Source organism: Brassica rapa, chromosome A02 (genome assembly GCF_000309985.2).
Source record: "Brassica rapa cultivar Chiifu-401-42 chromosome A02, CAAS_Brap_v3.01, whole genome shotgun sequence".
Taxonomy (NCBI): domain Eukaryota; kingdom Viridiplantae; phylum Streptophyta; class Magnoliopsida; order Brassicales; family Brassicaceae; genus Brassica; species Brassica rapa.
This window is the reverse complement of record NC_024796.2, coordinates 6,171,914-6,190,061: the sequence shown is the minus strand read 5'-3', so window position 1 is coordinate 6,190,061 and position 18,148 is coordinate 6,171,914. Positions and strand designations below refer to the sequence as shown.

Sequence of the window (18,148 nt, the reverse complement as noted above, 5' to 3'; positions counted from 1 at the left end):
TTTATGTATTTCAGGCAAAAAATATAAATCACTGTTTTATAGGCTGTAGCAACTATAAAATGAAGAAACTATCTATAATATCAAATAAATTAGATAATCATAATAAAAACATTTATAAGTATTTTTATTTAATTATAGATGTTTCCAAAATTATTGAAATATTTTAAATACCATAAAATATTATTTACATATCACATTTTAAATAACAATAAGCTTTGATAATTTATAAAAATCATTAATTTAAATTATTTTAGTTGAGAAAAAATAATTATTTTATATAAACATTACATATTTGACTTTGAAATATCTACAGCATATAGCTTACAGCTACAATATATTGTCTCGGCTTAGTGTATTAGTCTTCTCGAGCAAGCAATATAAGCATGCGAGTGTCACCACCTTCGCCGCCATGAGAGCTCTGCATTAGACGACCTTGAAGATGAGAAGAAACTTTCAGGAACGAACCACCAGCAAGTCTCACGTGCTGGTAGCATCTGGAACAAACTTTACAATTTAGAGGGTCAAATAACCTTTAATTTCTTTTATTATGCAACTATGTTTTCTGAATTTGAAGGAGGTATACTTTTTTTATTTCACACAGTTATTGTTTTACTTATAATATGTTATTGATCCACATTTTTTTCGATTTTATGTGTCAAAAACCTAGGTACATAACTACTAGAATGTGATAGACAAAATAAATAAAAAATTATTGTCCAAAGCTTCTTCTCAAACTTGTAAACACCATATATTAAATTTTAATATTAGTGAACCCCTTATAAAAAGTCTATGGCTTTGCCTCTAATAACTATCATATCTTTAGTTCTATCTAACTATCGCTTAAAGTATACCTTAGATTATATATAATCATAATATATAATTTCAATATTAATATAGACATCTTATCATGTGTAAAGCGCGGATTACTTTATAGTTTAGAGTGTATAGGAGAACCCAAAGAACATGTCAAATGGAATACATAAATGGGAAAGCTCTCTTCTTACTTTTTTTTTAACTTAGCTCTCTTCTTAGAGCATATTTAATGAGAGTTTTTATGGTGAGGTTTTTAGCGGAATATAAAAACCCGTCTCTTGACTTTTAACTAGAAATGCTAAGAACCGTTTCTTAGTTTTTTTAGTTAAAAGTTAAGAGATGGATTCTTATATTCTGCTAAAAACCCTCGGTAAGAACCCCCATTAAACATCTCTTACTTTCTCAGCATTAAGTATGACTATTATATACTCCCTCCGTTCTGTTTTATAAGTCGTTTAACAAGATTTCACATGGATTAAGGCAGTTAACACAATGTCTGTTTTGTCCTTTTTTGTCTTTAAAATAACGTGTCCATTTATTTGAAATTACTATTCCCAATCTTACTAATTAGTCAAATGTTACTAATCCCAATTTATTCTAGTCTCAGCCATTTAATACCATCATAATTTCACATAAGTATATAAATGCTCAATTATTCCTTTAGTCAACTATATATGTTGATTTGAGAATATACGGGTAAATAAGACTTGTAAAACTTTTAACAAATTATGGAGCCAAAACAAAAATTTAACATAGAGCCAAAACAATAAGTTCAAAAATTACATTGGAACCAAACTTAAAACAAATTATGCTTATATATTGATCGAAAGACAAGTCAAAAGAATCACAAATTCACTCATGAGTTCTAATTTTGATCTAAATCTTTCATTCGTAGTTAATGAAAGTGAGTTTTTGTTTGATCTGAACCAAACTCCAATAGACGAAGACGTCCACGTATTTCATAATGAAGATGACGATGTGGCAATGGTTCCTGATCAAGTGGACTCCAACAGTTTTTCTTCTGAGGAAGATGACGATGTGGCAATACCTTGTAAAACGTGGATTGTTCTGAAACTTGAAATGATTTACTGAAAAATAATTTAAAATCAAAGGGTAGATAAAGTCAAAAATGATCAAATGTTACATAGAAGTTTGGAAACGACTATTATTTTGACACAAAACAAAATCCCTAAAACGACTTAAAAAATAAAACGGAGGGAGTACTGTTCGAGAAATCGAACTTATTCTAAACCAATTGGAGCTTCGTAATCTTATCAGTATGTTTTCCGTTATTTATTTAGTCAGCCTCGATATAAAGTGACTACAACGTTTTTTTTGTCGTGATGCAACCGACTGCTGAATCTATAACAAAAACCCCCATCAAATAATCCGGATCGATTCTCGAGATTCATGACAAAATCGATAAATAGATAAGCTACAATTGATTAGTTTATTTATCCAACAGCTATTTTGCCAGAATAGTACTTTCCGATTTACGATAACTATGTTTACAAAAACGCGGAAACACGGCGAGTGACGCAACGCACTCAAAATCTCGTCGACCGTATGCGGAACAATTTTCAAAAAGCATAGTTACTGAATCAATTAAATAAAATCTAAGAGCTTATCATTTAAAATAAATAAATCATACTATAAGATTTCTTATATATTTATAATAATAATACACGTGTGATCAATAGCAGTTTCTCACCAAAATTTCAAAATAATTATAAAATAAGAATACTAAAATACTGATAAGTATTGAAGAAGTTTCTTAACTGTAAAAGATTTAAATTGTTTTATCTGTATTCTTTTTTTATATAAATTTGGTGAGACACTAAATAGCTTTGTTCAATTGTGTGTCCAATGCAACATACGACTTGGAACCAGTTGCAAATCGTAAGTTCTTGTTATTTTACTATAGTATGACTAGTCGCAAATCATGATCTATGTCGTTGAAAATTTGAATGATTTAAATTTAAAATTCTGATCTTATGATAAGCATGGACATAAAATCTGAAAGTTGAATCCAAACTGATAAATCCGAACTGTATCAATGTAAACATATATGAATTGATCATTAAGATATTACAAAACATATTAAAATTCAAAGTGTTATTAACCAAATTTTAATGAATTATCCGAAAAGTTTGAAAAGCTGAAAACAAAAAAAAATGAACTTAAGATCCAAATTAATATTCAATGTAAATATCTGAAACATCAAACATTGAGTTCTCTTTTTATTTTGAAATGATATATAAAATAAATATCTACTATTTAAATAAATATTTTAAATAGCAAGTTTGATGTTTATTTTGATACAAACACAAAAAAAACATCTGTATCAAAATAATTTAAATTTGAATGATATATGATTATTTTATAAGTTTTAAGATATATTATAACTTATAAAGGAATCTTAAATGTTATTAATCGATCATGATCCATATTTATACAATTTTAAAATAAGTTTAGGAGAATAAATGCAAAAATTGTAAATCTGAATACATGACTCGAATTTGAATAGATACTCCGATAGTCGTCAACACAAAAATAAACAAAATTTTGGTTATAGATCGCAGTCTAGTCGAGTTATAGCGAATAGGGTTTTGGTCGTGTTCAAAACTAGAAACATCCGTAAAGTGAGATAGATTTGTGATGGAAAGTCTCGTATTTAACAATCGATATTAACAAACCATAATAATTGATGGGTCTGTCATAACTCATAAGACTCATAACTCATACTAATATAATTATAATCCAAATGCACTCTCTTATAAATGAAGCTCAGACAGGCGAGAAAATTCAGATGTGGGTTAGTCTTTTGTCTTTATTTATGACGTGTCGATACCAAGGAACACGATTTCTTACGTGTCAGTTTGACATGCCGACTAAGGAGGCGACTGGTTTTCCTGCTACCACCCGCAAACGCAGCTTTTGCAGTTGGTAGCGATTGTCGGCGGTTTGCAATAATCACTCAAATCGCTCTAAACCGCTTCAAACCGCTCCAAATCTCATAAATTCAAAAGCTGGCTCAAGCTAGCGTTTGCGGTTGCGGGCGGTTGCGGGAGGGTAAAATTTTTTTCTTTTTTTTAAAACAATATATATACAAAAGTAAAAATATTTAATAAAAAAAATTAAAATTGAAATTATGAAAATATTAAAATATATCTATTATATTTTAATTAATATTATAAAATTTTATAATAAAAACAATTTCAATAAATTTTCAAAAATTAAAATTATAAATTTCTAAATATAAATTTTATATTTATTATAATTTTATAATTTTTAATATTTTTATAATTATATTAAATGTAAACATTGTTAATTTATTATTTGATTGTTACCGCATTTGGTAGTTAACCATTCATAAGTTACCCGCAAACGCACCAATTTTTAACCGCAATACCAGTCGTACAAATATGATAAAACCGCTAGAAACCGCAACCGCCCGCATCCACAAACTCTCGCAACCGCAACCGCAACCGCTGCGTTTGAACCAGTCAGACCCTAAGAATGTTGACCATAACGAGTAGAGAGGACTATTTATCTCTTTGGTCGACAAACTTTGTAGCTATTGTAAGTACTAGGATCGGTGTCCGCGCTTCGCGCGGATTATATGTTTAATAAAAGTCAGGTCAATTAAAATTTGGAATTTTGAAGTTTCTGAGAGGGTAAATTAAGTTTTGTTTATTTTATTAAGGAAAGATGTTGGAATCGGTGATCATTATTTTTATTAAAAACAACAGTAAGTTTGAATAATAAATTGTTTTAACGAATTCACTATTCGTAATAAATTGTTACGTCGAATAATAAGAAGTAATGATGGTTTACTTAGAAAATGTAGAATTTTAATATGTTGTTGTATAATTAATACTGTGCATTCTTTTTGATATAGTTGTATAAATCTTTGTTGTCGCTGTATGAATTTGTGATGTAGGATTTCAGTTATAAGTATAAAAATATTAAATTATTTACTTTTAAAATTTGCAAAATAATATTAGAGATTACAAAATTAGCAAAATAATTCTGCAATATTATGTTATGCAAAACAATATTTAATTCTTAACAACACGTTATTCTGGGATATTTAAAAATGTCGAAGAGGTTCCACATGTTTCTTTAATAATATGATACCAAAATACATTTGGTTTATTTCATATTAAGTATTTTAAAATAAAAAGCACTACATAATAGGAAAAGCTACATTTACAAACAATTATAATGATGAAATATATCTATAATAATAATGTATATATTTGTTATTATTAGAATTTTGGATGAAAGTATGAAATTAATATAACAATACTAATAATGTTTTTATTCAAGATGAATTTATAATTTCAGAATACCTCCTAGAGGTGGAGGATCTTGGGAGGATGGTTTGACCATGGTGTTGTGAGAGAACTGTTAATTTAACAAAATGAAGAATATGAAAACAAATAATCTTCGCACTTTCTAAACCACTCCTTAAACAAAAGAAATCACTTTCACGGATTACTTTTCAAAAGAAAGAAATGGCACAAATAGATAGGAATGAAAAGCGATGAGTGGATGGTGAAATTCTTCAAACTGTGAGACGGTGGATCTATGATTTTGAGATTACAATAGTTGATGTTATTTTGCAGGAAATATGTTTAATGTCGTCAGTCATTTGACTTAATGGCAGAATATATTTTATTTAATTCTCAATAAATGCATTAGATATTATTTGACTCATAATTTACAGTCAAATATGTGACCACACATATATATTGACAACGTATACGAATCAGTATCCAGCTAATATTACATTTGCTTTAATTACATATACATATGTTGAAGCCCACTTCATTATGACCTGGCATATTTATTGGTCCTGATTATTTTGCCTATGTGGATAGCCTTAGTAAGCTAGAAATTAACTTCTTTTATATAGTAGGATATATACAAAAGTATATTCATATCACATATTGGACAAAAATATAATTTTCTCTTTTTTAGATAAATTTTTCTCTGTTTTGAAAATATCGAAATGGACAAAAATGAAAGGACGTATAACCATGCATGCACACGCGAATTACAAGTTTAAACCCTAGAAAGATACGCTCATAAATATAAAATACCTTGAAACATCAATTCATATCTCGAATACAACTTTATATCAACTTCGTTAATCAAATACATTTGTTTTGTGCAGCTGTGCTGTAATAAATTCCTTCAAACTAAAAACGTTATCATAAGTAAACTCTTGACTGTGGTTCACCTCCTGTGGTTCACCTCCTGTGTTTCACTTGACTGTGGAGCATTGTACCGCCTCCGCTTGACTGTGGTTCACCTCCTGTGTTTCACTTAAGTGTCGATTTCCCTGTCTCATCCGGAAGAGATCTACCCGAGAGGTTTTTGGTGAAGGTTTCAATGAAGTCCCCCTTCAGCTAGCACCGGAGCGGATTGCCAGGCCCTTTGTCGTTGCAGCTTGAGAGACCTTCGGGTTCGTCTTCAGCAAACCATCTCCGCTAAGCCTACTCCTTGGTACCTGTTGACTCTGTCTAGGTTCTTGGAAGTGCTTGTTAGGAACTTAACAGTTGATGCTTGTTGCTTTCTTGTAGTTCTAAGGTTTGTTTCCATTTACAATCTTAGTTCTTAGATGGATGTAATAGGTTTTTTATCTTTTTTGCGGCCTATTGCATCAGATCAGCTTTCGAGCAGATGGAATTGCAACTCTTTGTAATCAGACTATCATTACCCTGTTAATGACATTTACCATTTAGCAAAAAAAAAGTAAACTCTTCAACTGTATTTTAAACGGAAAATACCATCTACTTAAAATTCGTTAATGTCAAATATCTACATTAAACTGTCGTCAAATATAAATGCAATTTGTGGTTTGACTAACATGATTTTTGGTAATGAAACAGCACAACTGAATATGTATCGTAAATATCATTCATTTATTTAAACGAATAAATATCTCAACTTAAAATCCGTTAGTATCTTTTCAAACGAATAAATATATTTCTTATGACATTGTTAAATTTTATTGAACATTGGATAAATACCAATCAAACGTGTACAACACAGTATAACAATTATATACATTTCTTGTATCGAATTTGTATTGACAGGTAGATTGGTTTTTCATAATTCATTGGTAGTTAAATTAGAATATTATGTTCTCTATCATATAAATAAAAATTAGAAACAGAAACAAATACATTTATGAGAAAAAGACTAGAATAGCACCAAACCAAGTTTTTGTTCCCAAAGTAGCACTCAAGGCTCAAAGTCACAAAAATAGGTTTCATTAAAAAGGTAAATATACACTTATACCCCTTGAGTTAATTAATCTAAACCTTAGGGTTTAGAGTTAAGGGGTGGGGTTTTGGAATTAGAATTTAAAATTTTATAAAAAATAAATACTAAAATAAAAAATAAAAATTTTAAAAACAGTTTCAAAAGGTATTTTTAAATTATAAAAAGAAAATTTGAAAAAAAAATAAAAAAAAATTTCAAAAACAAAATTTCAAAAAAAATTATAAAAATTTCGAATCTGAAAACATATAATCTGAATCTATAAAATATATTTTTTTCATTTTATTTATTTTTATTTTATTTATTTTTGTTTGTTTATTTAATTTTAAACCAAGAGTATTAGGGATATTTTACCCTTTAGTGAATTTCATTTTTGTGACTTTCTCCTTCTAGTACTATTTTTGAGACATAAACTTCAAAAGATGCTATTATTGACAATTACCCTACATTTATTTGTGGTAAAATTTTCCAACTCCAAGTAATGTTCACAAGAGTAGGATGTTAGGATTGATTTGAAACATAGTTAACTAAAATGACTATTATGTTTTTAATGTCTTTATCACGTTATGAATGTTTTTTTTTGAAACACTGTATGAATGTTGTTTACTTATTAAATTCTCGGTGTTCTTTCTTCTTGTCAACTACCGTCTTTCTCTTATTGGTCATAAAAAATAAAAAACAGAAAAAGTAATCAGCGTATATTTATGTCGGCAAAATTCTACAACAGGAGGAGAATCAATATTTGTTTCTTTTTTTTCTGTTTAGACTAGAGGAAGGGTTAATCTGCGTTTTAGAAAAATAACAAAAGCATATATTTTGCTAATTTTAAGTTAAGGATCCACGCATTGCACATAATGAAAATGTTCTAAGCAAAGTATTTTTATTTACTATTATTTATTCATTGTACATAATGAAGATGTCCTAATGGCATTTCCATCCTCACTCCATAATTTACTCCAAATATGGAATAGAAAATAGAGTATGAACAAACAATAAAAAATCACTCCATTTATAAAGTAATCACTTTTTTTGTTTCTTCATTACTCTATTTTCCACTCCATTATGCAGTAAATTATGGAATGGGGATGAAGATGGTCTTAGTTCCAATATACCAAAGTAACGCTCATAAGGCAAATTCCATATGAAACTTTAAAGAACCAAAAACATTGACTGGAAAAAATCTTCCATGTACAAAACTGTTAAAGATCGATATTAAAGTTACCATACATACACCTAATCAATACATTAGAGCATTTTAAATCCTAATCTATATTTTGCTCAAAAATTGAAGGATTATTCTATTTATAAAGTAATGCATTTATTTTTTATTCATCATTCTATTTTTCACTATATTTTTTTATTTTAGAATAAAATATAAAATATGGTTGAAGATGCTCTTAGTCGGAACAACCTTTTCTCTATATAAAGATATTTCTTCATTGTCCGTCTAGCCTTAAACTATTAATCACGTCGTTATCATCAATACTAGTACTTTGAGCGAAAGAGAATCTGGGGGTTGATTTCGTAATCTTGAAAACATTATAGGTGAGATGTGATATTACTAAACACATCCAGACCTACAAATATACAGTTTTGGGGACCATATAGTTTCACACTCAAAATATACTTTATAACATATATTGTATGTCGGCGATGTATTTTTCTCAACGGTTTAATCTGTGTTTTAGAAAATATCTGTTTTTTTTACCTACTTCTGATCGTGACCATGAGAAAAAACAAGGTTGGTCCATCATAATAGGAACAAAAACATCATAATAATTCAAGTAACAAATGAATAAACAAAGCATATATTTTGCTAAATTTTATATTCTTCATAATATTATGATATACTAATAAGAATGTATGATTTCTGCAAAAATCTAATTGGATCATGGCCAAGCTCAATATCTCTTGATGTAAACGTTATCACAATAGGATGCTTTAACCAGAGGTATGGTTACAAACTTACAATGGATTGAAATTTGATAGTTACGTTGGTAAACTCACAAGAGATATGCAACACGGGGACGTGATTTTGAAAAATTAAGTTGGGTACATAATAAGTAGGTAGCTTTGCCTGAGGCTCAAGAAATGACAAACGAATAAACTAAGCTACACCTTCATTAGTGATATTTAACAAACAAAAAATGCAAGAGAAGAGACAGTTTAGAAATGGGAGTTTGAGGAAGTTTTATTAACAAATAAATCTTACAAGAAACACATCTTTAAGCATTGGATGTTTTTTTCTGTAATTCAAAACATCAAATCTTAATGCAAGTATTGGCCAACAAAAAGAATCGACCGACACATAAAATAATATTTCCTATAGCAATATTTTCTTAAAAATTATTCGAATAACAACTTTCAGTGATTAATGAGTGAGGTTAATATAAAGGAAAATAACACTTTGCCTAACCAAAACGCAAGAGGCCATAAGAGAGACACTCATCAAACTCATCTTTACTTTCCATCCCAAATACTTTATACTTTCTAATAAATTTGATTTCAAAGTATAGAATAAAGCACAACTCACACATCACACATTAGCAATAAAATAATAAAATCCATTACACAAGCATATGCTTTAATACAAGGAAGTTATTTGGATTAAATAAAGTAGTTTTTGAGAAAGCAAATAGTAATATTGTTCAGTTCAAAAAAAAAAAAAATTGTAATATTAAAAAACATTTCAATATACAACAAACATATGTGTATGTCGGCTTGAATAAAAAATTTCGAGGGAGTATAAACTTTATGAGAAAAAGATAAGATTCATGCGTATTTTTTTTTCTGAACCTCATTACTTTTGAGTTTGAATTCATAAAAAAAAAAACATTTGAACCAAGAGCTTATTTCGTAAATCAGGGCCCAAATGTTCCAAAGTCACCAATATATATAGGCCCAAAGCCTAGCTACTGAAGCAACCTAGCTGTTATCACAGAGTGGCAATAACAAGAAACCGTCAATGTAGAGTCAAGAAACTGAAACAGAATTTGTTCTTGCAAGTTCCAAATGAGACCATTAACACAGACAAAAGATCAACCCTATTTCGGGTACAGTGATCTGGATAGTTTTACATATTGAAATAAGCAAATAAGAATGAAAAAGATGATCAATCAAAAAGAGAAGCAAAGCAAAGCAAATGAAAATAAGATAAGTGTTGCTAATCAAGTAATCATCATTCATCGTCTGAGTACTCAAACTTAACCGAATGTGACTGAAGATCGATCTCTCCTCCTCTGTAGCTTCCTCTTTTCTTCTTCGTCTTCTCATGTCGGAAACCCCTTAAACAAAAACAAAAGGCAAAAATTCAGACATCAAGACATGAAGAAGCCTAAACCAAAGCCAAAACACGGACTCTGAACCAAACACAGTGTCCAAAGGATGAGAAGGTTTACCTTCCTCTGACTTGTCCTAGAACCTCTTGAGCTTTAGCACCATAACCCGAATCAGCACCACCCTATACAACACAAAGAAGTAAGCTTTCCAATAGAGTCATTATGGTTAAACAATGAAGGGAGAAGTGGAGAGTGTATAGGAACCTTTGCCCAATAAGAGTTGTCTTTAAGCCTATCGTCAGTGAACACAACTTCCTCAACGTTCACTCTCTGAAACGGTTTCTTCGGCTGCAAATCACAAGCATCAGTACACACACAATCAATTATCTCAAAAGATGATGCAAACACAGTTACCTCTTTTGAGTTAGAAAGCCCCTTTCCAGACTTCTTGTCTGTTGATTTTGTTTCAAAGTTACCGTTCTCCTGAACATCATTCTGCTGCTTAACAGGTGTTTCTTGAACATTCATCTCATCTTCTGCTACAATCTCTTCCTTCTTCCTACGTTTAGAGTCGTCATCATCATCCTCCCTCTGTTCTTTTGTCTCTTCTTCAGGCTCTGATCTTTTTCTCTTCTTGGAAACTTTCTCCTCATCAGCCAACAAAGTCTCAGCATCAGTAGCTTTCGACTTCTTCTTCTTCTTTTTCTCTTTAACTCCATCTTCAATCTCACCATCAGTCTCTTTAACCTCCTCCTCCTTAGCTACCTCCACTTTGGGTTCCTTGTTCTTCTTCTTCTTGATCTTTTTCTCTTCAACTCCATCTTCAACCTCAGCATCAGTCTCTTTAACCTTTTCCTCCTCAGTTACCTCCACCTTCTTCTTCTTCTTCTTTTTCTCCTTCTTTACCTTCTCTACACCTTCCATAGCACTCACCTCCCCAACTTCTTTCTTTTGATCACCAGATTCATCTTTCACCTCCACAGCTTCGAGATTGCTACATTACACATGAGAAACATGATTCAACCACTAAACTTATCTCTAACTAGTTACGATATAACCGACAAAAGCCTACCTCTTGTTCAAAAACACGCCGTAAACTTCCTCTAGATCCGGTAACGCACTATCCAATTCCTTCTTCTGAAACATAAACAAAAGAACACACATTCATGTCAACAAAGAATACATCTTTCGAGCAAAGTTTTGGTCTTTCTCTCTAAATTGATAGTGCAAACCTCGATCTCGGCTTCGGAGAGGAGCTTCTTGAAGCATTTAGAAAACCCACATCTCTCCAAGTACTGAGCTATCGAACGAAGAAGGAGAGCCTTCTGCTCCGACTTCAAGCTCAGGGCTTTGCTCTCTTTGGCCATAACTGGTCTGGAGATCAACAACACTTGGCGAGGCGTGAGAGCTAAGAGGGCTGGGTTTAAGGTGATTCGAGAAGAAGGCTCCGTTGCTAGGGTTTTGGGCATATGTATATGAAGCTCGTGAGGCTGAGGAGAAGTCTCTGATGAAGACAAAGGATTTAATTAGGTTAAAATTAGGGGTTTCACACCGAACACATAGTTCCGGTTCGGTTATTAAGTAACTTCAGTTTTTATTCGGTTAGGTTTTTAAAACTGGAATAACGATATGGGCTGGACTGTGAAGATTACTAAAAGCCCAGTTTATATGGGCTTTTAGAGTCTGTAAGTTTTATGATATCACCGGATTGTATAGAATGCATTATATTCTTTTAATTTTAAGGCATTTGTAACTATGATCGAAATTGTAGACAAGATGCAAAGTTTGTTTCTTATGTCGTTGAGTTCTGCTCCTATGTATTTCAATCGCTACTTGTTTGATATTCTATTTCGTTTTTGGTTCGATTTCATATGGCTTGGGTCTATTTGTGTTGTGTGATGCATGTTGTTGTCTCAAGTGGTGATGTGTTCAGGTGGAGTGCGTTCTTTTGGTCTTGGTGCAACGCTTCGATCATGTTGTTGATCATTAGAGCTTCAGCTCTTTTTTCCTAAAGTCATGGCAGGGAAGTCGCTATGTTTACCAATTCTCTCCTCATCTTTCTGGATTGATTGCATTGCTTTCGATCTCGGTGGCACCATGATCAGTCTCTAGGGTCATCTCCTTGTACCCTTGGTTATGTTTCACCCACGAATCTCACAATGTATCCCTCAAGTTAATATCATCTTAGTGTTTTCTATTTTTTTAGAAAGATTGAAATTGTAGTGTCTGTTGAAAAATCTGGCCTTCCTGGCAAATACTAAGTACATCGTATTGTTTGGGATTTCTTTAGGAAAGAAGATTGTTTAAGGTATATAAAATCGAGGGACAACTCCACTAATGGTCAAATATGAAATCTTCTTCTTCCTCTCGAATTTCTACTTTTTAATTTGATGTCTGATAATTTTGGTGATGCCTCTTTCACATGAGGTTGAAAAATGTATTACATTCTACGAGTATATAACTATTAGACCATTTTCAAGGGTTATCTCTATTTTTTGCTTTAAAATATAAGTGTTTGATCCAATAGTATTCTCTATATTTTACTCAAAAAGAGAATATTCTAAATACATTCATTATCTATTTATTTATTAATTTATCATACAATTTATAATTTTGAAATTTTTTAAATTCTATCTTTTATATTGTAGCTATAGACCAACACAATTACAACATTCCTATAACTGTTTTAAACTTAGATTTTATTACATAACATAAATAAAAAACAAATGGCATATCCGGAGGTAACTGTATTTACATCGTTTATCCGGAGGTAACTTTATTTACATCTTTTCTAAGGTAGCTGTATTTACATCTTTTCTATATAAAAAAAAAAATATGGCATATTCCTCCAACTCCCAATCATCTTAGGGCCTGACTGGTTTAACCGCAGCGGTTGCGGTTGCGGTTGCAGGAGTTTGCGGATGCGGGTGGTTGCGGTTTCTAGCGGTTTTAAGAGATTTGTACGACTGGTTCTGCGGTTAAAAATTGGTGCGTTTGCGGGATACTTATGACTGGTTAACTGCCAAGTGCAACAGCGGTTAAATAATAAATTAACAATATTTACATTTTATACAATTATAAAAATATCAAAAATAATAATATTATAATAAATATAAAAGTTATATTTAGAAAGCTATAGTTTAATTTTTTTAAAAATATAGAAAATATTTTTATTTTAAAGTTTTATAATATTAATTAAAATTTAATAGATATATTTTAGCATTTTTATAATTATAATTTAATTTTTATTGAATATTTTTATTTTTGTATTTATATTGTTTTGGAAAAAAAGAAATTTTTTTTATCCTCCCGCAACCGCAAACGCTAGCTGGAACCAGCTTTTGAATTTATGAGGTTCAGAGCGATTTGGAGCGGTTTGGAACGGTTTGAAACGGTTTGAGCGATTGTTGCAAAACGCCAACAACCGCTACCAACCGCAAAAGCTGCGTTTGCGGGTGGTAGCGGGAAAACCAGTCATGCCCTTAATTCATATCCGGAGGTAACTGTAGAAATATGGCATATTCCTCCAACTACAGTTATTCATATCCGGGTGCACCATCTTATCAATCCGTAGAAAGCAACAGATTAGACCGATAATCGTTTTTTTTTCCTTTTTTTAGATAGATTTCTTTCGGATCTATAAGCAGGTGAAAATATATATATATATATATATATATATAAACTCAAAACTAGTTTAAGTTAAAGGACCAGACTCGGTTAACTTGATCATGTGGGTAAACTGTAATGGCTCTTAAACTCAGTCCATGGAAGCTGGGCCTTGACCCACGTTAACGACTATTTACTGTATAATATTGGTGTGTACGTGTTTTTGTTTACAACCAGAGAAATTATTCTATACTAAAATCCTACACTAAATATTTATATAAATCCGAATGAAAGAAAACAATGAAAAAAAGTACTAATGTTGGAACCAACATGGCGGATCTTCGACGAGATTAAACCATGCTTCTCTTACTACTTTGCTTCACCTGTTTATATACTTTAATCAAAATATATGATATAGTGATTTTGGATATGTTGTCATTGTGTTATTATTTAAATTCAATTTGTATTATACATATGGTTACATATTGAATTAATGAAAAGAGAAATAATCGCTAGCTACGTGAACAATCACATGAACACACATCTGGACAAAAATTATGTGTTGAAAATTACATAAATTATATTAATCACATGACAACATAAACTATTATGTATTATGTTGCTAACACTATCAACATAATTCTGATAGTTATAAAAGTGTATTGGACTTGTAATAGGAAGATTTTTTATGTTGCTTAATATATTTTAAGAGACCTGGTTTTAACAGACCCGGTTTTAACATATTATTCATATTGTTTGATGTATAATATTGCATTTTGAATGATCGATCTATGTGAAATTATTTTGTTTTTGATTATTTGGATGTGCACTATAATACATTTTTCAAATAATTTTCAGTGTCAACTTTAAATCTGACACATTTTCTGATACTATAATTATATTTATGGTGTTAACAATACATATTAGTTCAATGGTGTCATTTGATTCATATATTTTGTGTATTTTTGAGAATTATTTTTGTCCAGATGTGTGGTTTTGTGGTGATGTATGTTTCGTGTAGATAGATAATCATTTTTCCTAAATGGAACAAGAAGTTCAACGTCTGATCTAAATATTTGCAACATTCTTTGAACACGAATTAGCATCAGATCCCTTTGGTCCATGCAGAGAAAATGGATATAGTGATTATACAAACCCTACACAAATCCTACACAAACCTAATATATAAATTAAATATTAAAAAAAAAATTAAATATTAATAGGAACAAAGGCAAAGATACATTCTTACTACAAACCTACACAAAAAGGGAATGGAACAAAAGTTGACTGGGTGGCCCATTAACACCTCATCTGCAATGATAATGAAACAAGACTGGGAAACCAAAAAAGTTTGCTTTTTTTTTTTTGAAACTACAGTTTGCTTTTTTTAATTCTTCAGTATTTTCGCTAATTCATAGTTACGGAATCCCCCCCATGCAATACATTCCAAAAGACTCGATAGATAGATTAGCCTAGTCGTCATGACCAACCGAACTATGAAAATGACATTTTTTTTGTTATTGTAAGGCGTGAAAAATATCTCCAATATATACATTAGGGCATCTTCAACCCATAACACCATTTATATTATTAAAAAGAAAACAATTTTTAAAAATCTACTTATAAAAGGTTGTTGAACCCTTTTTTTTTTTAGTCTTCCTTATATATTATATGTTATCCCTATTTAATCTTACTTTGTTATCAACAAAATAAATATTATTAATTGGGCTTTGGGGCGTTTAATTTAAAAAAAATAATTTAACTGATACAATCCATTCAGAAAATAAAATTATAAATCTAGTTAACTTTTGTTACAGAAAAAAAAATTAACCAAATTAACTTTAGACCTATTTTTTACAAAATCCCAAATTATGAAGACCATTTTATACATAAATACATATAAATGTGACATTATTTAAATTGTATGGATTTCTAATAATAAAATATCTGTCACAAACTGATTTTTTTTAAAAAAAAAATTGATAATAGTTTGATAGAAAATTAAAAAAGGAAAAAAAAATAATACTTGCTTCACTATTTTGGTAGATTGATAATTAATATATTTATAAATAAACTTAACAATATTTGTTAAAAGAAATTTCTTATACAAGTCAAATGTATATTATATCAAAAATTTATAAAACAAAAAACAAATTATATTTTTCTCAGTGGGTTAATAACGGTCTTTTTGATTTTCAGATACTTTTACTATATTCATTTTATTATATTCTATCCCACTATATATGAGTTACTAGATCTTAAGGTTCGACCACAAATCTGATTCGGATATGAAAACTCAATGAAAACATTGTATCGGACTGAAATAATAATAATAGAACAGCTTTTGAATATTTTAGATATTTAATAATAAATATAAATTTATTTAATATTTGAGTTTACTGTCACAAAAAAATTCCCGCGCTTAAGCGTGCTTCTTAAACGCATGTCAAAATTTAGTTTTGGTATGAAAACTACATCATTTTATTGTCAACTTTTTTTTCATCTCCAACCATAACACCAAATTTTACACCAAAATTTTATTTTTCATTTTAATATTATTTAATTAAAATTTTTATTATTACTTAATATATATATAAATAAAATTATTATGTAATTATACTGCACAAAAATGTATAGCAATAAAATATTTGTTTTAAAATAATTTATTATTATTTTAAATATAATAATAATAAAATAATAAACTAAAATAACCTATTCCAATATCTGTAATTATTTAATTGCTATATAATTATTTATCTATTTTATATGTGTTATCTTACCATTAATATTTATTTAATTAATATTTTATCAATAAAAGTAAGTGAACAGTGTTTGACGTTGTGAATAAGAACACACCAAATTTAGTGTGGTACTGTAGCTTTGCACTAAAATGATGAAACTTTTGCAGTTGGGTTAGAGAAGTTTTGATGTAGAAATTACACTAAAATGGTATTTTGGAGTTGGGTTGGAAATGGCCTTAGCAATTAATACACCAAGCGAATTAGTTAGTTAAAACCATGGTCAGACAGATGATAACTAATATGAAATCAGAATCTTTAGACCAAAAAAAAAAATGAAATCAGAATCTGCTATCTTTTCCTTTTCTGTGTGTGTTGAATTCTGTTTAGGTGTGATACAAAGTGATTGGTTTTAGACTATCAAAGAGAATCCATGTTGGGTGCTTGAAAAGGCGAGCCATCAAAAAGAGAGAAGAGAATTTAAAGATGTCTGGGAGAGAGGGAGAGAATATAAGTGTAGGCTTTGGTGTATGTGAAGTGTCTTTGTGTGTATTTTTGGTAAATTGCTGTGTCAGCTTGATAGGGCACGCGTTTGTTCAAACTCCCAGGAAATATTAAATGTTAAAAGAAAAAAGAAGAAGAGAACATTTGTCACATTGCTCTCCCTATGACACACTAATCACGAGAGCTGAAATCATCTGTGTAAACAGAGTGTTTGATTTCCCATGTGATTGGATCCTGCTACCTGAGCGTGAGGGTTTGATTCTGACGTTTCCCCTTGGCCTCTTCCTACGTTTTTTCCCCTTCCTCCAAAATACCTTTTTTCAGATAAGAATGTAAATTATTTTTTTGACTGAGATAAGAATGTAAATTTCAATGACACAAGGCATACAATTAGGTTTTGAGAAACAAATCATAATGCATCAACGGAAGTTAATTAAACAGATGTTTAACAAAGCCCCCCCCCCCCCCCCTCCCCCCCCCCCCCCCCCCCCCCTTAAAAGAACTTTGCAAGACAAAAGTTTAAAAACAACCTTAAGTTTGATTAAACCTTAGGTAAAATGAGATATCTGAGAAACTATGTATTTCCCGTAGGTCAATGCATTGTCTTGTAATCAGTACTTGCAACAAGAGTGAAGGTCAATAGAGAAGAATAGTCGGAGAACAAGCCGAGGACCCGCAGATTTTTGTTGGCGACTCCGAAAGGGATAAAATGGTGAAGCAGGGCTAACTATGTCCTTATTCATCCATCACTCAGTGTAACCCACTCAGATGCTACTAACCCCAAAAGCTAACAAGATAAAAGAAAAGATCATATTTTGGTGATAAGAATATAATTATATAGGGAAATTGCCACAAATAACACATTCATAGTACCATTTTCATGTTTACACTAACCATTTTTACCCTCACTTTTAA

At 30.5% G+C, this 18,148-nt stretch overlaps 1 protein-coding gene across 1 annotated transcript; it reads right to left on the bottom strand.

Annotated features, from left to right (window-relative positions):
- Positions 1 to 10,056: 10,056 nt before the first annotated feature.
- LOC103851786 (nucleolar and coiled-body phosphoprotein 1) lies at positions 10,057 to 11,921 on the bottom strand. Its single transcript, XM_009128651.3, has 6 exons — positions 11,618 to 11,921; positions 11,458 to 11,522; positions 10,800 to 11,379; positions 10,650 to 10,733; positions 10,506 to 10,567; positions 10,057 to 10,391 (listed from the first exon to the last, which is right to left on the bottom strand). Exons 1-6 carry the CDS (start codon positions 11,852 to 11,854, stop codon positions 10,286 to 10,288), a joined length of 1,134 nt encoding a protein of 377 aa, XP_009126899.1. The 5' UTR covers positions 11,855 to 11,921; the 3' UTR covers positions 10,057 to 10,285.
- Between the last annotated feature and the right edge of the window lie 6,227 nt (positions 11,922 to 18,148).

Coding starts and splice junctions, on each gene's coding strand:
- LOC103851786 (XM_009128651.3), bottom strand. CDS start 11,854: ATGCCCAAAACCCTAGCAACGGAGCCTTCTTCTCGAATCACCTTAAAC. Junction 11,523..11,617: donor TCTCCGAAGCCGAGATCGAG/GTTTGCACTATC, acceptor TTTATGTTTCAG/AAGAAGGAATTGGATAGTGC. Junction 11,380..11,457: donor GGCGTGTTTTTGAACAAGAG/GTAGGCTTTTGT, acceptor TGTGTAATGTAG/CAATCTCGAAGCTGTGGAGG.